We start from the raw sequence: 21,351 nt of genomic DNA, 5'->3' as shown, positions 1-21,351 counted from the left end.
TGCAGTTACTGATGGCTTAGCTGCAGTCTTTACTGTAGCGTCTTTATTGTTATTTGGGGTAAAACTAGCTTAAGCATTTTCAGCTGTACTGAAATCACACCTTAATTTGGCAGTGCAGATGTACCCGGTAAATGTAAAGCTACTCCGAAGTCTTTGTTGTTACAATCTTCAACAGCCTATGGAGGAACACAGACCGCTTAGTGACTGTTCTCGCACAAATTCCCTGTAGCCCTAGTTACAGAAACCACCGTTTAAAAGACACAATTTAGTTATAAAGTGCACATTAAAAGCTGCTTCACTGTCTCTCTCCTTGAAGTGTATACTGAGCTCCCCGTAAAGGATGTTTACATTACAAGATCAGTTAAAAAGAAGCTTTAAAGAAGCTATTGAGAGTTTCAGCCCATGGTTACGCTTTCTTTCTAGCCCTACTGCAGAGCATTGGGGATTATCCTAGGACACTGGGGGTAAGGGAGTTAGGCTGAGAGACTGGCTGGGTAGAGAACATGTGCTGGGGACTGGCTGTGGATTTGGCAGGAAGGAGAAGTTACCCCACACGTGACTTCGGGTTACAGCACACATTGAGCAGTCCATGTTCCCTGGTGACAGCCACTTCCTCACTGTGCTCACAAGACCGCTGCCGCTTCATAGGACTACAAAGGGGATTTGAATTCATTCCTGTATGTTTGCCCCAACGCATGGCAGAGAAGAATGAGCTATCTTCCAGAATAAACGACCAAGCAAACAAGCACATTTGGGAGATATTTGTTCACCTAGTGTTAAAAGTTAAATATTACCTTTACTGTACAGTAATTGTTCACTGAGGAATCTTCTTTCAGGCTGTAAATAATGTGTTGTATTATCACTGTGTTATTCACTTTCAGGCAACGTCGGTTTTACAGTACAAAGGTAGATTCATATTGGTTAAAATTCATTTGGCATCTCCACCCTGCCTTTAAAAAAAGTTTCAAAAAACAAACCCGAAACATTAAATAATGTTTCTTATGCTTTAAATCCTGGCATTTCAAAACATAGGGTGGACAGATTTGTAGCTTGTTGAGACACTTTCAGTTTGTGGCTGAAAAAGTGCTGAGGATATCAGCTGAGACTTCTGCAGGCTGCACGGAAAGAGCATTTCAAAGCTCTGTACTTGCCGGAGTTCACTCCTCTGTGCAGCAGCACATTATTCTGGAAGCAGTGCTTCTACTCAAGTCTTTAATGTTTTTCCAGAAAGAAGAGCACATTAGCTGAGTGTCTCTCTTCCATAGTGCTACTGCCACTGCTAAAAATCAGAATTTTCATACAAGCAATGCTGAGTGAGGGAACTGGCATGCCTCTACAGTATGTGTTTATCTCAGTTCCCAGCATTTAACTGGGATCATAGTATTCAGTCCTGTTTGCTTTCCAGTCTATCACAGGCCTCTGAAATCATGGTATCAGTTGCACACCACTATGATATGCAAGCTGCTTTACAGTCTCCTGCACACCAGCCTGCACCCTTTGCCTTGGAGAGGAAACCGCTGCTCTCAAATTCTCCATGACAGATCCAGAAGCTCCTGCATTACATCTCAGTGGGACTGGAGGATGGCCTGGGTGTCCCCATGGCCCAGGAAAGCAGCAGCTGCTGCTCCGGATCCTGCTGCCTCTGCCACTGTGCAAGGGGTACTAGCACAAACAAAATTAACATCTGGCCTGTAACATGAGTCATCCCGACTCTTAGCAGCACTAATACCTGAAATCCCTTAGGGGTTGGTCCGGAAAAGAAAGGACGTGTAGAATTTACATTCAGGAATTGTCCTGCCAGGAACAGTTCCTTACTTTCCTTCCCAGTGTGCCAGCAAGATTAGCACTGAATCCACACTGAAAAACCCACTAAGACAGTGAGTGTAATATGTAAATGTACCCAGCTGCAGAACTTAAGGACTATATGTATAAGAAAGCTTCTTACCCTTTACTGATAAACCATTTTTATTTGCTCCATCTCAAAATACTAGATAGTGTTTTGAGATATTGTTGAAATGCTACTCAAAACCTGTTTCATAAACAACAGAATACTTGGGAGAAGATCACTGAAGGGGAAAAAGTGATCAAGTAATTAATTAAAAAACTGCAGGATTGGATTTAAAACCGACCAAATGGTACCAAATGAAAGGCGAGAACGCTTTGAAGAATAACTGTGAGTGCCAATTCCTCCACTTACAGAATTTACACTGATAATAAGTAGTAGCAGAGATAATATACTAATCAAAAATAATCTTGTCTCTCAAGCCCTGTCTTTCTCAAGATTGACTTTAATGTTTGCTGCTGAAATCCGAAGTGCTGGAAGCATGCATGTGCAAGAATATGGTTTGAAACCTAGCAACTCATTGTATAAAGCCACTTTACTCAGGATTGCTGAAGGAACTATTTTCTCTGCTCACTGTCACATAATGCACGTTTCTAAACATCCATCTGCATTTCTTCTGTTTCTGTGACAGTCACTGCCTTTTAACGTTGTCCTCAGCAAGAGAAGAATCAAGTTTAAGCTACAGACTTCAATGCTGCTTCCACTGATGTTATTATGGCAGTATCCTCTGTACTATGAGCTTACAGAGGACTGACTGTGGTTTTGAAAATAGATCATCTCTATTCATATATTTTCATAAGACACTAGAAATGTGACTATTTTACTTGAATGCTTCCTTATACCATACTTTGAATATTTAAGACCTCTCTTTGCTATGTTAAAAACAGGGACTGTTGAGTAACTGATGTATTTCTGCAAGAAGAGTTCAACTTGCTTAGTTCCTAATCCTGTAATTACTATGCATGTAGTTAAGAATACAAACACTTCCCTTGTAATCACATGGAGAAGGATATGCCAAATCATGGCCTTTGCTATATAGTCTCAGTTTCTAGAGGTACTCCCATAATTCACTAATAATAATGATCCTTTTTTCTCCTACTTGAAAGAATACTGCATCAACACAGAAGGTTTTGCAGTGCAGGTTTTCACAGGAAAACTTTTTTTGTTCTAAGTATTAGCTGTCTGAAGGTAAAGTACAGAAACATTTTAACCACCCGTTCAGTAAATACTGATTTAGCTTTTAGCCACGCTTTTTGTTCTTCAAGAAAAAAGAATCAAGGTATGAAATGCTATTGATTGAACTGCCAAACTCAATGGCAGAATTCTTATTGGCTTCAGTATGGATCAGGATTTCACAAGGAACATTTATGTATGTAGCGTGGGCTAGTTCTGGTAGTGTGGAGACTTAATAGGGCACTCTCAAAATAAAAAAACAACATAGACTCAGCCATGCCGAACTATCAGAAATTGTTTAGACTGCCACACAACTTTTTTAGCTTTCCAATCACACACATGCACCTTCTCCAACTGCTCTTCCTGCTAAATAAATAAACCATAAAGAAAAGCCTAGAAAACACCAACTAGTACCAATGTAGATTTTGTGAGGCTTGTATATAAAAATAATATATATAATAAAATCTTTTCTTCCCCTCAATCCTCACTCAGGCATGACTGAAGCCAAATATGGAGAATAAACTGATTAATCAATTATTCTTTAGAACCTCGACAAAAAAAAAGTATAAATTTTATATATTCCTGTTAATGCTCTAATACTGAACATTCTTAAACAAATCCAATGTACATTTCTGCTGTTTCTGGTTTCACATGCTGTCTTGCACTTTATAGAGATGGCTTTCATTAATACTGAAATAAACCCGATGCTGTTTTTACTCAGTAGGCTTTGGCCACTCTATTCCCCTCCTCCCCTTTATGTGTCAGTTGTAAATTGCTTGACAAATATTCTGTTTCATGCTTCCCCACTGCTGGCATGCAACATCTTTAAAGATTCAAAAGAGATAGAAGGCTAAAAAGGCAACAGGTAGGTAATATAGCAGAAGGCTCTGTCTCCAGTTAAACTTGCTCAGAGTAACAAGCAATAAGATTGTATTTTTTCTTCAGAGTGCAGGTGGAGAGGCCATGAATGAAAACAAATTTCTGAGCACAGACTCCAGCACAGGATCAGTGGAAACAACTGTCAAGCCATTACCATTTAAAGATCCAAACTTCATCGTAAGTATATTATTTTAACAATTTGAAATTCTAAACTCTTCAAATAAAACATTAACTAGGATTCTATTTAACCATATTGCTAATGTAAATATTAAGAAAGTCAGCTTAACAGCCAGATAAAAGGCCGGCAATTTTTAAGAGATTCACGTCAAGCCCATGCCACACTATGGTCCAAAGTGCACACTGTATTATAGCATGAAAATGGCACTGGTCCAGAGGCAGAACTATTATATTAAATTCTGGAACAGAGTCAGAAAACCTGCTAGACTGAGGTAAGCGCAGAAGTTTTATGGTGTGGTATCTCACAAACTACCGCATCTAGAGAGGAATAGTTTATACTGCTGTGAATGTAGGAATCCCATCTCCCAGTTCCTAGCCAAGGCAGGCTGCAAAACAATTGAACTAGAAATCATCCAGAGAGTCATTAGCAACTGGTATTTTGCTCCTCTCCTGGTCCCTGAAATTCTAACAGATCTGTAGTGTCTGTTCTTCCAGTAATTGCTAGATTTAGAAGCAAACGCTCCGTGAGGTTTAAACTGGGGGAGAAGGTGAAGGAAGACTACAGCTAGTAATGCTGTCACTTCTGGGTTTGTTTTTAATATCTTTTTATCTTGCTGTGCCAGGGCCAACTCATTGGCACACTGTACAAATGCTTTCTAGACAAGCAAATTTCTCAGACTGCTGGTCCTAAGCCAGTACTTAGAAGGAAGGATTTTATCCCAGATTTCATTCTGTATGAGTAAGATGCAATATCCCACAGCATAAAACCTGAGTAATCGGGAATCACAAAGCTCACTAAGCACAGGTTTGGCAGGGGGTATTAAATTATTCTCTGACTTGCAAGTTGCTCTAAGTCTGCTTGCAGATGACTTCTGTCATGAGAGGGGCATTGAAACGGCTGTATACTTTGCTCACTCTAATCCTCCAGTGAGCACCAGCGTCTTTGAGAAATGAGGTTTATTGGAAAAGCTCTGTTTGTGCCCAGAGGCATTCCATGTAGCTTCCATATAGGATTTAAATAGCCATGAGGCCTTGTGCTGATCCTTCAGTTCTTAGAGGGACGTCACCATTTCCAAAGAGGCAATACTACTGTCTGCATGGTTGAAATAATAATGAATGTAGAGGGCCTTTGGCAACTGCTGCAGAAATAATAGGCAGTTATAACAAAAACATGAAATTGTCCTCCCTGATACAGTAACTAATTTGAGAAGAAATGTATTGAGTTTTAACTAGCTTTTTGTTGGTATGAACTGGTAGTAACAATTTGGATGACTTTTTGCATCCTTCCAGCCTAATGTACTTTAAAAGGAAGAAAATAAATCCATTAACATCTCTCATAAATATGCCCAAATTTGAACCATTAGCGCACTGCAGAGGATAGACTTAAAAGCAGAGAAGAAGAAAGAAATTACCTTTTTCTAAACTTCCTGAATGGAATTTGCATCCCTTGGCAATGGAGAAGGGGACGAAGACCTTCTGACAATTCTGTAGAGCGATGAATAGCTCCACCTGTCCTAGCTCCAGCTTTCCCTGAACTTCAGTAGTGCAGAGGTAGCTTGGTTCATTTGCGCTTGGCAGTCATTGCCTTTTGATTGTAGGTATGTGAGGTGATACTCAGCCCCATTCCTAGGAGGCATAAGTTCATATAAACCCAATAGTTGCTTTTGAGAAACCAGATGACTGAAAAAAAAATCATTATGCAAAGATTTTGGGGAAAATGCATGTAATGAATTTGAATTAGTAATGTGGTAGTACATCTATTTTCATCTCATATTCCAGCAGTCTCTATTTTACAATGATCTCTAGATTACTAAGGTGTTACTCTCAGAGCAAACATTTGCATGTACTATATTGGATAGCCATTGCCAAAACACGATGTATCCTGAATATATCTTATGTCTACAGAAAAAAGCTTTCTCATTGAATCCTTCCTCCTATCATTCTCAGCAATTTAACAGGCTAATTTATTACCCAATCACAGCAGAAGTGTGTTTGCAGAACTTTGCTGAGTTTTAATGAGACTGATGTGGCAGGTAGTAATTATTAACAGAAATAACAACTCCCCAATTGTAAGAACATTTTCTTTTCTGAAGTAAAGCTGTAAATCTGTGTCCTTTGATCATTTAGAAGCAGTACAGTATGTTGTGCAGCTTCTGTCTCTGGAGGGACATAAATAAATTACTCTGTAGCAGTCACATTTGATAACTGAAACTACCATTATAGTACCTGTGGCAAGCCTTCCATTAATGTACCTTTCAAAATGCAAAATTGTCTTGGCAGCCAACATTCTATTTATTACTCTTTTTCTATTCTTCTGTCTTCTATCCTTTGAAAGAAAAACAAAATTTCCAGAAAGTTTCTCATAGTATTCATTACATTTTGCAAGATCAGTTGTGTTTTCTACAGTCATGGATAATTTACAAGAGCTAGAGCTGCACCTGTAATATGCCATCAAAAGGAGAGAGAAAATTTAGCTGTGTAATCACAATTTTTGACACAACTTCATAGTAATAAGTTCTAATACGATGGGAAGTACATACAGAATCCTGTAATCTCAGGCTAAACCTAACCACATTGATTTTCTATTTCCATGTAAAAAGCAGATTTTCATTTCCTTCAGTTAATCCTAAACATAGTAGCTTTGACTCAGTCCAAAAAGCTTTGTTTTTCTTGCAGCCAAGATTAAAGTGTACAGTATATTAGCGTTCTGATGAAGTAAGTGAGGATAACAAATGGTTCATGACAAGATGAGACGTATCAGAAAGACTATGAAATAGAAGTGTCACACTCTGAAATTGTATTCTTTATTTATTTTTTCTCTAAACACCATATTTTTAATTCTAGCACTCCGGCATTGGTGGAGCAGCAGCTGGCAAGAAGAACAGAACTTGGAAGAACCTAAAACAAATTCTTGCTTCTGAAAGGGCATTGCCATGGCAACTAAATGATCCTAGCTGTAAGCTGCTTAGATGCTTTGCATGTATTTATAAATAATAAAATCCACACAAATATCTTTCTTTAAAACAAACCTAAATAATTTCATCAGTGCATGCAGTATCCTGCTTGAACAGGGTCCAGTAGTACATTTAAAACTAGTCCAATCACACTCACCAGCCCTAAGTGGAAAGTAGGGGGAAGCAAATAATTTGGAGTATTGTGAGAAAGTTCAAATACATTTGGGTATAGAGTTTAATAAAAGAAATGTATATATCCAAACCAGGTCAGAAACTCCTTATTCCCATCAGGTTTTTGTCACCTCTTCACTGCTGAGGAGCCTCCTCCTCTGCATACAGCCCAAATGTCTAATGACAGGTGGCTGCTGCTTGATTAGCTATATTTGAACTATTTTCAAATAGATTCTGCTAAGCCACATACCTGCAGTAGCTTAGACCTCTGCCCAAGTTTCCTGTCCAGCTCCTTATCCTAGATTCTTGGGAGATTTAAATCCTACGTCCCCCATTTAGTTCAGCACAGCTGACACTACACTATTAGCAGTCCTGATAACAGCCTGCTGGTGTTCATCTACAGGAGCAGAGTTACAGCAGTGGTCTTAATCTAGATATACTTCAAGTCTACTCATAAAGTAGGATACTATTGGATGTAGCTGGAGACAGAATGTGATCCTCAGATTTTACTTAAGCAAGTGGAGGCATCTCAGAATTGAGCATATGCGTATACTTTTTGTCAGACTTGGTGCTTTATCCAAGAATAGCCTGCCATTTTTTGAAGTGTTTTAGACGCAACTGTTAGAGAAAAAGGCAGACTACTGTGTGTTCCTGGCTATTGTAACTGACAATCTGCTGATGTTGCTATTTCTATTATGTTCTGTTTGCAACAGTAAATTTACAGGCTTTAAGAAGGTGGGAAAAGAAATTCAGTTGCATATTTAAAACCAGCTGTCTGTGGCATTAGTGTCTTTTGAATTATGAGATGATGAGTTAGACATTTGATATGCATGAAGCATTTGAATTGATCGTAGCATCTGAATGAGGTGCAAGGGTGATGAGGAAGGAGGAAAGAAATGAGTCAGGTACAAGATATTTTCGTAAACATCCAAAATTGGGGATTTAACTACTTAAACATACCAACTCTATGTTAAAAATGTTTATGAATGAGAGTTGCTATCTAAAGGGCACCAAAGAACAGCAATTTCCATCATTTAATTTAAACATTCAGACAATTTTCTAGGTCATTCACTGGGCTTAAAGTGGTACATGCTTAAAGATTTAACTGATTTAAAAGATTACTTTGCTCTTCTGGATTATAGTATTTCAGAGCTGCAATCTTGAGCAATGTTTCGTGGTCTTAACATACACCATGCATATGATGATGACTATTCTTTGCAAATAACTGACTGCAAGGGAATTCATTAAGACTTGGAAGAAATCAACACATTTCAAATAACTCGCATTTTTCCTTTTGGGGAGGGCAGTTCTGTTTACTGAACTCTTATTTAGAGAGGTGAGCAAAATCAGGCTGTTCTTTACAGTGCTAACAGGCTAAATGTTTTCAGACGTAATTCTACTTCGAATTTCTTTGCCTTAGTGCTGCTCGTTAATAAAGATCTCAGAAAGTAAAGGTGGCATTTTAAAGAAGTAGTGCTACCTATTCACATTTTGGGTTTGTGTTTTAAAATATGTATAGCACACTGAATTTATCCCTTTGTTTTTCTCTAGATTTTAATATTGATGCTCCTCCTTCCTTTAAGCCTGCCAAGAAATATTCAGACATTTCAGGACTTCCGGTAAGTATTTTATTTTTCTCTTCAAAATTAGCACCTCACTTTCCACAATGAAATAAAGCTGGTGCATGCTTTTGTAAAAGCTGTACTTGCTGAGGTTCCTATTCAGCCTTGGGCTTAATAGCTGTCCAGTGATTTAGAGCCAAACCCAAATACTGTCACTACATCACAAAATTGTTAGGTTGTTAATAGATGTCAGGACAGATTAAATACCTTGTCCTGCCAGGTGGCTCCTATCACACCAATCTCCCAGCTGTAGAATCTGCACTGGTCCCCATCATTTCCAATTCTTTAGATTGTTACTGTGAAAGCTGGTGGCCCACAGCCTCCATGACTTCTAACTGCCCAGCTTTAACCACACGGACTGAAACTTTCCATGCTGAGTGTTTGCCTGAGGCTGATTTATTTCATTGTATCTTTTAGAGAAAGTTTCAAAAAGATGGCTCAGCAATTTCCAAGAATGAGATTAGGCAAAATTATATTGATTGGCCCATGTTAAAAAAAAAAACAAACCTTGTTACCATTTAACTCAAACTTTCCCTGAAACAAATCAGCCTGAGACAGACACTTGGCATGGACTTTTGAGAATTTCAAATACCCCCATGCTTCAGAGCTGGAACTTGGAGTTTGGCAGATGTATAGCCTGTGTGTCACGGATGGGCTCTTTTACATGGTTTTGTTAAAGAAAAACAGAAAGAGAAAAGGAAAAAAAAATCCCACATTTGACATAGATACAGTTTGCACATGCTCCAAAAAGTCTCGGTAGTTACAATTTGGCACCTGAATTCCCTGAAGATTCTGTTAGCACAAAACAGGAGTAGTCATTGAATTCTGCCCAACACAAATTCTGTATCTGCTGCTGACACTGTTCCTATGTGACATGAATAATTTTACTTAAAACAAAACAGGTGTTAGTAACAGCATATCTTTTCACCTTCAGTCCCCAGTGATTTATTTTGCAGAAGCCTGTGCATTTATTACAATTGAAATGAATGGGAATGTTGTATTTTGGACTATAAAAAGGGTTAAGTAGTGGTTACACTAAGTAACTACCATAATTAAAACTTTGTAACATCATACAGCCTTAGACAGAATTTCTGGATCCCTTCCCCCAGTTTAATCTGTTTCTCATCCACAGGGCACTAGCCTACCTCACAGGGTTGATATCACCTCATAGAGATGCCTGTAAATATACACCTTTGTTATGTTGATGCAGGTTAACACAGCACCTTGCATTCTGTACACTGAATTAAATGAAAGTCCCCATTGGGAAAAAAAAAATGGGTGAGCATTTAATTAAGGACTGCCTTATAGTGGATACACAGTGCAAGGGATCAAAGAATAGCTATAGCGCCAACTGTAATCCTGCACTTCCTAACATTCGCGTTCTTGATTTGGCAGTGTATGTTTTCTTTGACTTTTTTTATTTTTTAAGTAACACATTTAAATAAGGCACCTAGGACGTGGCATGTTTCCAGCCTGTGCCTTTGAGCATGATTTGGAAATGGAGTGGGTTGCTAAGCTCGAGGCTGGTAACCCTTGGTGTTCAAGAGGGAATGGGAAAGCAACATCTCCCTCACAGATGATCTGGCAGGCAGCAAATGGAAGAGACTGCTCACAAACCCAGGGAAAATAATTCCCTCCAGCCAGCCAGACTTACAGTCCTGTACTCATAAGAGTATTGTTTTGATATAATAGCAACTTGTTTTCAGAATAGGAGCGGGGGGTCAGTTGAATAAGGAACTTTGCATAAGTACCCCTACTCTATATAGAGATCCAGTGGATGGAGGAAGGCAGGATAAGTGGACATGTGAAATAATAATAGTAAGTAGATTTCACCAAAATAGCAGAAAATCCATACTGGGTCACTTAATGGTGCTCATCTGTTTCCTATCCTCTCCCCTTAGAGTCGCTTTGCAAGCATTAGTAGCATTCGCACCAGGTGTTACTAGCATTGCGCAACATCTCTGACCTGTGAGGGGCTTATGTGGGGCAGACAGCATAAGGGCCTAAGTCCCTTTCACTGCCCCATCTCCAAGGAACCAAATAATGCTTTCCAGCACTGGACTTTGATGCATTTCAAAACTAGTCAGTCATTGCACCTATACCGAGATGATGATGCAGGTTATAGACGGCAGTGAAGACCTACCAGCTAAGGGTCGGTTTAGCCATAGGAAATACGAGTCTTCCTTTCAGTTCCTCAGTTTTTCTTTACCAGCTCCTCTCTTCCATCAGTGATTTATGTACTTTAACTGTTCTAGCTCAGTATAAATACTCTCCTTTCTATATGAATCCATTCAGTGCTGCTTTTGTTTCCTTTTTTTTGTCTTTCCACTTTTTTTTTTCCTTAATTTTCCATCCTCTAATTGCATCGTGAGTCAAGTTTCCTATTTTACCTGGCCTGCAAGGTTTCTCCAGACTATGATAAAAATACTGTGTTTAAAAAAATCTTTTTTATTAAGATAACTGAGACAGCGTGTTCTTTAAATTGCTAAGCCAGAAATGTTTCATAAGAAGCACTAAATTTATTTTCAAGATCATTTCCTAGTAGTAAGATATGTGGGGTAATAGAATATTTTAGAAATCTAGAAGAAAAACGTCCCTGTATTTTCTATGTAAAATCTGAAAGCATTTGTGAAAGAATACATTTTCCATGGGAATGCTGGATGCCCCATGAAAAAAAAAAAGGCAAAATAAATTCCTTGGCATTACCCATTTAGGGAAGAATTAAATGGTCTAGTAGGTACAAAAAAAGAGAAGTGTATTAAAACAATCTCATCAGTATACCTGCAGTTATATTAAATGCCACAACTAAATTCTACTGATCCTCTTCTCTTTCTGTGTGTAACACAAATGGAATTAAATTTACCAATGGTCTAAGCAGAGCAGCCAATTTATATTTGTAAGGCAGCCTGGAATTCAAACGTTATTATGTACTACATTGACACTGCAAAATAAAACTTTATTTCCAAACTTGCAAGATGAGTATTTAGATATTTAACATGCAAAACAAAGTAATTTATTGTAAAGCAGGTTAAAAAACCCCCCAATCTTCAAATGTTTATATTTCTCTTCCTGTTCTGAAAATGGATCAGCCTTGTTACTACAGCAACAGCTTGAGATAACTAATTTATTGTATTTGAAGAGCCTGTATCTGTGGCCTTTGACTTAATTTCTAAACATGACAAGAGTTTTTTCTTTGCAAAATCACCTTACTTCACTTTCCTAATCTGTTTTAATTATTGCTGAAGTAGTGGTAAAGTTTGTTTTCAGTCTGAAGTCATGGCATAAATGACTAGTCACCTTACATTAGTGTGTGCAAACAGTACAGCCCAGTACACAGTATCAGAATGGTGAAGAACTGCCATAGTATTTTTAAACTAGATTGGTGCGCAACCCAAATTGCAGGTATTGCTTGGCTAGTTTACTACAGAATCATGCACATCTGAAAAGCAGTCTACTTGGTTAGCTTTTTCTTAGATACATGAGGCCAGATTTAAAGTGTGAAATAAAAATAAGTTTATACTTACTGTAACACGAAGTTACCATCAGGGATAATTTACTCCTAACGTCCCTAATTTTGCCATTTGTTTGAAAATGAACTGATGGTTTGACTGTTAGCTGACTACACTTAATTAACCTTATAGCATTTCCTTCTAAAGAAACAAGCTACAAATAACACTTAATTTTCTGCTAAGTCTTATCAGGCCAGACAATTACCTGAATTGTTACCATGGTCAGCAGATCCTTTTGAACATAAAAATGGTAGAGGGCTCTGCACTACAACAGTATGAATGGGGGGGAATGCTCCAGCTCTTCCTGGCCTTTTCTTTTTTAGTAGCAATTTCTTAAGGGGTCTCAACTGCCTGTGCCTTGCAGCCTGCCACCATCTCCTGTTAAAGAAAGGTACAGAAGATACTTTCAGAGCCTTGGTAGGCACTTGGTAATTCAATGCTGAACGGGTGGTGATTGTCTTGGAGGCTGAACGTGGAGAGGTGATACCCTGAAGCCTGCCTTCTTCCAGCCCAGCCTCCTGCACTGCCCCCGAGCTCATCTGAGCTCAAGGTTTCTGTAGCAACAGGGAAGGGGAGAGGATGGAGGGAAACTGGCACCGCTCCCAGGCACCCAGGCTCCAAATATAGCAGAGGATACAAGCGTAGCCCAGGGTGAGCTGGCCAGGCTGCTATCCGGAAAGCAGGCGTCTGTAGCAAAGCACAACGCTGAGTTCAAATTTCTTATCAGTTCAGTCACAGAACCATAAGCTGAGACACCCTTGCTTTAACAACCACTTTAAAGTAAATTAAAAGCTAAGTTGTATGCAGGAAGAGAAAACCAGTCCAAAGCTATCAGAGCACCCATAATTCAGCCTCTTTGTGGGTAATTTATTGGCAGCAGCCTGACTCTTTGGAGAGCTGCCTTGTGAGAGACTGCACAAGGCACAGAGTTGCTAGGGTGAGTTTAGAGAGTTGAGGAATTTCTTTTGCACTGTATTTTGTATGAAACTGTTTCAGCCCTCTCTTATGTTTAATGCATTTCTAATGTGATTTTATAGGGGTCTGTTAACTTCTCGTAAGTTCCGACATGAGGAGAAAGAAAAAAAGTACAAACTTTTGGTCATGTGGTAGAACAGCAGTGCTGTTACTGGGAAAAGAAATTCACTATTTTGTGGTCTTGTAATTAGACACTTTTTTTAGTATTCTTTTTCGAGATGTTCTTTGAATAGTGTCTCTGCCATTGTTTCTTTTTCAGGCAAATTACACAGATCCCCAGAGCAAGCTGAGATTTAGTACTATTGAAGAATTTGCCTATATTCGGATGCTCCCTTCAGACGTGGTTACAGGATACCTGGCTCTACGGAAAGCAACAAGTATTGTTTCCTGAAGAGACCAAATATTGTATATGACTTGTGAACAGGGCTAATTTTGAGAATCATGATGGAAACTGACTGCGGGACTGAGGTTCCTTAAAACTACCCATGGATATTTACATCTGGAAGTAGTTGATAATACGCGGATTTGAAGAACACATGGATTTAATTTTGATAAATGCTGATATTTGTTAGTTTGCCAATTTGTAAGCAATTTGGTTTGTGAACAGAATAACTTAGACCTTAAGGATACGTATCTGCACCATAATGTCTGAGTTATATTAATTTCTATAGAGACAAGATTTCATCTCCACCCTGTATATTTTGTGTACTACTCTGGCTCAGAGAAACAGTCATTTGTGTTAAGAAAAAGGTACCAAGATATCCCAGCTTCTAAACCTGCCTTGACAGATGCACTTGCCACTTGGCTATGAAGAAATTTGTCCCATCTGTAAAATGAAGCTAAAATACCTAGCAAGTGCTGCTATTGTGATGACTTTTTATGGTACTGAGCACTGTGGAAATGAACAACTTCACACAAATGTTTGCACTGAAGACTGTCAGCATAAATTGGACTCAAACTTGTTTTTAAAATATCCTAGTGAATATGCGTAACAGGATCAAATCAAATCACCAGGTAACTCTTAACTGTGACACTTCGTAGTTTTTGAGTGCTTTATTTCACAACTTGACTACTCTACCTTTCCTAGTTAGTACAATATTAATACTAATTAGTACAAAAAAGTACTAATTTCCCAGACTTTTTAAAAATGATGCTAAAAAAAAAGCAGGAATTCTACTGTCCAGTGGTGTTCTGACACCCAGATGGTCTTCAGCAAGGCGAGACCTCCTACATCAGGACACTGACCTTTGTACCATGAGGTATTAGAAGAATAACCTATAGCAACTGAACTTTGTCACCCTTTAGAGGAAGCAGACTGAAGGAGAGTTTGGATTCTGGGGGCGGGGGGGCGACAAGTATGTGCCAGCATCAGAATGACCATGATTTCCTGAAACTAAGTCTAGGGGCAAGGGAACAGAGGGTTTTGTGCCTGTTCTTTCTTTTTGTCCTCTTTCTTATGACAATCTGCTGATTTGTCATCATCTTACTTCTGCATCTTTGTCCCAGCCTTAGACTCGTCAAGTTTTAATCTGGACTCCAAGTTCAGGCTCAGCTATTCCTAGCCTCCAACCACGTGGCCTTCATGCCCATATTCCACCAACTACCCTGTAACTGTGGCACATACCTCCCTTAGCTCTCTGAGCCAATGGGTGTTAGCCAGAAAGGTGGCTAGGCGAGTTACCACTTGCTGTGGGAATGCTCTCTTCCCATGTGCAAAACTGCTAAGTGGAAGACTTGTCCCATAGCTTGTTAGTCCTGGATTGCCCAGGTCACTAAAGAGGTGAGACACTGATCACGGGACAGCAGTCCTGTCTCACCTGAGCTCCATCATGGACATTGAGATCTTGTACAAGACACCTCTTCTCTCTGAGTCCACAAGCAGCAGGCAGTGGTGACTAGTTAATGTCTAAGCTGCATCTTGAATGTACATTTCTACAGACACAATAATTATTAGAACAGATTTTTTTCTCATTGAAAGAATAAATATGCAGAGTGTTACTAATGCTAGTTTAATTTCAACTCCAAAACAGGAAAAACAATAATGGGACACATTGTTTAATGAAAGTCTGTGGGACTCATTCCTCAGTTCTTGTGATCTAATATTTACAAAACCAAAGTAATTTTAAAAAGTCTTTGACATGCTTACAATAGATCCTTCAAAGCCCTGGATATCAGATAATGCTACAACTGTATCACAGAACAAAAAAGAATAAGACAGGATATCTCTCTTCATGCCAGTAAGCATCCAAGCCACTTTCTCTTTGCATCCTAGTTTTAGAATGGATGTTTTTAACTTACTCTACATACTAAAGATGTGTTTATAAGATAAGCTTAATGTTGATATGAAAAGAAAACACATAGAACTGCTGTAAGATCATTTATGCTTTAATAAGCAGACAGCAGCTCAGCAAATCGTATTTCAGCAGCTTGTTCTCTCCTACAAATATTTTTAACATTTTTTGGGAATGACTGTTTAGGAACCCAGGCTCCCTTACCATCGGAAGTGCTCCACACACTCCTGCGCTGTGTATTAAGATGTTGCATCTCAGCTAATTTCTACCACGCAGCATTTATGCATTCCATTTTCAAAACCTAAGTGTCCTACTGAATCAATCGGCATCAGAAAAGTAAATACAGCTTAGATTTGGCAAAAATGTTAGTGACTCCTCTCTCAATGTTTTCTGTCCATATGATGGCTGCTAGATTCCCTTTTCTTTCCTTGTTTCCTCCTTTGTTAGCTACTGGCCCTTTTTTCGTAGTTGGTAGTACCTCACTTTTACTCATTATGCTGTGCAGTAGTCAAGCCAAGAGTGATGAGTCAGCCACCAGCACCATTCAGCCTTACATTGATCAACAACAGTTTACTATGGGAACAATCAAAATGAATTTGTTTTAGCAGGAAGCTGAGGACAGAAAAGATCTAGCAGCCAACATGTACGACATCGTTCGGTCCAACTAGGTTCTTTTTGGGAACAGCATGTGGACCTGCTGCTCTCATCAATACTTTCTATGAGAGAACTAATACCTACCTTGCTGCATATAAGAGAAAATACGGGTAAGTGAAGAGCTAGTCTGTGCCACAGAGTAGTTTTAAAGTATGTTTTATTGCCAGCTTTAGAAGAAGTGAAAATTGAGGAGTACATTTATATTTAAGAGTACTTACAGTACGTTATGTAGATAAACATAAATAACTTGAATTTAAACTGCAAAGAGGACAAAAGAAAGACATTTGAAAAGAGAAGCAGCAACGAATACCATTTCAGACTTGGGGAGAATGTATTTTGACTAATAGTACTGCCACATCTGTAAAGCAGAAAGCCAGCAGTCAGGGTAAGGACTAATTTGTTCAAGTACAACCGTTACTGTCTGTGAAGTATCACCTGAATATGTTACTTAATACAGACCACAGATGGCTTCAGCCTCACATGCATTTGCATTAATATGTTCCCCTGTCATCCCTTGCCATTACCCCTGTGTAACGGCTTGCAGCACGCCAGTTGCTAAGCTCCCATAGAAATCCCACTTACATTAATGGGAAGCGAGCTTGTCCAACAACTCGCAAGGAACAGTCCAACTGGCAAAGCTTTACCCTTAGTCTTTTTGGTGGGTGGAAAGCATATTTTCCTTGCCTCATCTGTCCTATCCCTCAGAAATGAGGGATGTTCACCAGAGGCCAAGCTCCTGTCTTCCTGTGCAGCTACCTGCCCCAAACACTGCTGGTCCAGCAAACACTGGAGGTGGGAGGTCGCCTCCAGTTTACTGGGGGGTTTTCTGGGGTTTTTTTTTTAGACTGCAGTAGCTGGTATTTACCCCATGCTTTGGGTGGATGTACTTGCTCCCTAGGCCTGGGCAAAGCGGGCAAGTGCCTGTGCAGCAGTCGGGCCCAGGGCAGCAAAACTGCCGTAGCTGAACTGCCAAAGCTGCAGTATGGCCAAAGCCCTGGTGCTGCAAGGACGCTGTGCTGCAGCTGGGGCAGGAGCTGGGTCACGTGGGGCTGTAGGACTGCGGGGCCAGCTGCTCCCGAGCAGGGAAGGGGTGTGCTGGGGCGATGAGAGGAGTGAAGATCTCAACAGCTACAGCTGCTGCCTCCACCTCCCCATCCTCTCCAGTGGGAGAGCAGGATGCCGGAGCTCCAGGGCTCTTGCCTTGATTATTCACCGCTGGTTTGCACAGCAGGTCTGTACCCATGGAAACTTCCTGCCCCGGTCCTGCCCTCTGCTGCATCTGCACTAGGAATGACCTTGGCCCCATGTCCTGGAAAGCAGCAAAATTCAATTCAGAGAGGCCTTGGGCCAGCTCGTTTCGGAGCCCCTGCATTTCACTGTCCTGTATTTCCTGGCCTTCTCCCATTGTAGCATTCTGGATTGCTATGGAGTTGCTATATATGGGCTTCCATGGAGGACAGGAGTAGCAGGCACATGCAGGGAGATGTGCCTTGATCTCCTTTGACAGAGGCCTGTAAGTGTCAAACCCCACCAAAGCACAAGGAAATTAAGGTAAGCAAAGGGGAGGGGTTTTTACTGGTGAAGAATATAAAAGTAAAAATAAACTAGTATATGGTTAAAAAGGTTTTGTAAATCCACTCTGTTAAGAAAAAAGCTCAAACTCCCTGCATTATTACAATCCTTTTCCTGAAGGGCTAAGTAATTTTTAATAAATCAATACAACAATAATTTATTACTAGAAAACTTACCAACAGGTTTTAAGGCCTCTTACAATCTCTAACAATGTACATGGTTTACATACTCAAGCACATAGTTTTTCTTTGTTAATCACTTCAGGGAAAAGACTTTCACAGACTTGATGTCAGGTTCTAGGATAAAAATCCTGACTTTGTGCTCTTTTAAACAAGAAAAGTCAAGCAGTGTCTGTGCTGTTACTGAACACTTCAGTCACACTAAGATGATGATACCATTAATACTGGAGTTCACAGAAATCCCTTCGTATTTTTGTCATTTTAGTATGTGCCCCCCAATTAAAAACCACTTTTCTCTGCCTTTTGGAGAATGGATGGGTGGGACACAATAAAATAGCACATCTTTAGGTAAGAAAAACATTTTGTTTAAGTCCGTTTGGTATCTGTAAGTATTGCTTGACTTGGTTTTGTATTATCTGAGAAGCTTACAAAATCCAGTCTTTTCAGATGATTACACTACTGTAAATCACAACCTACAGACAGCAATAGCAGTCATCTCTTGGGAGAGATAACAACAACAACAAACAAACACTGTTTAAACTACTGTAAATAGTGCTTGTGTAATTGCACACGGTTTATGGACTATGAGATCACATGTGTTAAGTACAGAACATCGCTTTCTCTGACACCATAGCCTAAAATCAATAATCTCTACATAAAAATCGTAGTACTAGTGGACTAGGCAATAAGTTGGTTTTGGGGCTGGCTGTGGTAACTGTTTGCCAGCGTGCTCTCCTCTGGGCAAGAGCTCCCGTCAGTTGCTTGCATGCTGACTGCTGTGGCTCTGTTACTTGACTCTGGTACACCCAGCACAGCACCCCAGAAAACTGCATCTGGTTCATGGACAATCTGAAGTCTTCTCCAATGTCCCAAATCTGGGATGCAAAAATTGCTCTTCTCTCAAGTGAATTGTTTACAAGCTGCTAACCACGCACACCACATGTGAACAGTGTCCCTTTCCTCTGCGAGTCTTGAATCCAAAGCATAGTTTGTGTAAAAGGAGAAGAGGTGCCCCTCGCATGGGTACTTCTGTTTCAGCTCAGGTCACACACAAACAAGTTCTCAGCATCAGGTTTTGGAATTTCTGAAGACAGCTGCCTACCCATTCATGGGAAGAAAGCATTTCGTGCCTCATCCTATCAAAATAAATTGGTGTCCGTGCACATTCAGTGCCTCCATATAGATCTGATAAATCTACAGCAATAAACCCTTATGAGCAGAGATGCAGGCCTGGTCTGCTTGGTCAGTACTTGGCAGGCATTGGGCACTGGGTAAGCAAGGGTAGCAAGGAATGTCTGAATTCTGGCTGTGATCCCATTTATATCACGAGGGACAGCAGTTTCACAAGACAGCTTCTCTTGATTCTCTTCTCCCAGGAGGAGGAGATGCCTCAGAAGGACACCGTACACGCACACATACACTGCCTACATGCTGTGTGTCAGGTCATTAGTTTCATGACTAATGCATCAAGATGACATAAAGGGGACAGAATTAAGGATCTTTTAATATAATTGTCTGTTGGCCCAAATCCTCTCTCATCTTCCATCTTAGGTAACCTGGATGCTGCTAGCCCCTGCGCGCTCACAGGAGTGAAGGAGTGTCCCCACCCACACAGAGGAGTGCTCCTGTGGTCTGAACTCCACCCAAACAATTAGAGCTGTTAATTGCGTGAAACCTTCAGGCCATGGCTGCTTACCGAGACAGCGGAGGGCTGGCTGTACAGTGTGCGTCTCCCCTGCCCTGTGGCTACAGCTGCATCCTTCACCAGGTGGCTAAGCAGGGATGGTGGGGGTGAATACGGGCAGGCAATCTCATGGTGGGAGTCTGCCTTCCAGCTCAGGACCAAAATGCAGGCACCCACTTTCAAACAACTGGAAGAAGCCAGCAGCCTCTAGGAGTGTGCCTGAATAGCAGTTTTTGCATGGGGGACAACAGAGGCAGTGTGGGGTTTGATAATAACCTTAATAAAAGAGGAAATCTCAAGAATTTCAGCAAGAGCTGGACTTAGAGTAAGGTGAGAGGACTGGAACTGGGACTGCAGAAGCAACTGCCCTGACAATATAAGGCTATGCCAAAGAGAAATGATTTATAAAACACTCTGTGGGTGATTCTTAATCCTCTGAAATAACACATATGGCATTATGGTGGTTTTATATTTGGAATAAAGAACATAAATAGAGCATAACTCACTACTTCAAATTGTGCCTTTCTGGAAGGTATGTCATAGCTGGTGATGGGGAGTCAGTGGCTGCCATCAGTGTCATGTGCACAAGTGACAGCAGCTAATAGGCACAAGCCTTGTTCTCCTCATATTAAATGGGCTTTTGTTACTGAAGCTGATGGCAAAGCACAATCAATCAAATATTTTTGGCCTCTAACAACCAAGAATTTGTTTGTTTGTCATGCTTCATCTCTTGTACCAGGCTGTACAAAATCAGAGAGCTAAGAAATAAATACCAGCAACTCCTTTCCAGTGTTACGTGAGCCCTTCCCACAAGCTTTGTAAACTGAGAATTACTACCACCATTGTAGCGTAGTACGAGATGTTCCATGCCAGTACCATAGTTTGGCCCCATGCTTCCTGAACCCTTGGGAAATGGCACGTCGAACCCCACTGTGAAACCCCACCTGCAAACAGTTTATTTCAGCAACTGTCTCCACATTCTTCTAATTTACCTAATAGTGAATTGGAAGCCAAATTCTCTGTGGACATTGAGAAGTCCTTCTGAAGGATCACATGGGGACAGAGGATGCAAAAGCCATTCTTCCTGTACATTTCCTGTATACAGTGCCACTGGGACACACAGACCTCTCTGGAGCCTTTGGGCAGTGACTCACCTCAAGGTCTGTTTATATCTTTCATAAAAAATATGCATAGGTCACATGGATGATTTTTGGAACAAGCAGCGGAACCCTGCTCTTCCACCTTTCACACACACGCTCTGCTCACTGCATGCAACAGTCTCTTGATTAATCCCTCCAACTCCACGAATCATGGGATTGCACCCACTGTAAACCAGTTATACAGCCCTGGTAGTTCAGACACTCTCCAGAGAACGGGAGAGGTGCTTTGAATCTATTACGTGAAAGAGGAGACTGAGCCCGTATCAAAGAGTGGGGATGAAGCATCCTCACCCCTCACCCCTGGGCGGCTGGATAAGGAGAGCAGGAACTGCAGCAGCAGCCCTGTACTGGTGGTATTTCAAATTAAGGCAATAGCCTACAATAGCCTTTTTGCAGAGTGCGATCTGGAAGGGCGCTGCATCTGCTGCTGCAGGACAGAATGTGGGCAGGAGGCTGGCACTGAGCTGCTCGGCTCTGTCAAGGCTGACACGTCTCCGGGCACGCTCAA

At 40.5% G+C, this 21,351-nt stretch overlaps 1 protein-coding gene across 1 annotated transcript in view; it reads left to right on the top strand.

Moving 5' to 3' along the window:
• Positions 1 to 16,753, top strand: part of INO80C (INO80 complex subunit C) — a 34,691-nt gene extending 17,938 nt beyond the window's left edge. Inside the window, exons 2-5 of the mRNA XM_072852973.1 lie at positions 3,962 to 4,072; positions 6,917 to 7,028; positions 8,749 to 8,816; positions 13,563 to 16,753. Of these exons, the coding sequence (XP_072709074.1) occupies positions 3,962 to 4,072; positions 6,917 to 7,028; positions 8,749 to 8,816; positions 13,563 to 13,694 (423 nt within the window). The 3' untranslated portion in view covers positions 13,695 to 16,753. The remainder of the gene's footprint in view (positions 1 to 3,961; positions 4,073 to 6,916; positions 7,029 to 8,748; positions 8,817 to 13,562) is intronic.
• Positions 16,754 to 21,351: the final 4,598 nt, after the last annotated feature.

This window comes from Ciconia boyciana, chromosome 2 (genome assembly GCF_034638445.1).
Source record: "Ciconia boyciana chromosome 2, ASM3463844v1, whole genome shotgun sequence".
NCBI classification, from domain to species: Eukaryota; Metazoa; Chordata; class Aves; order Ciconiiformes; family Ciconiidae; genus Ciconia; species Ciconia boyciana.
This window is presented reverse-complemented; position numbering and strand designations above follow the sequence as displayed.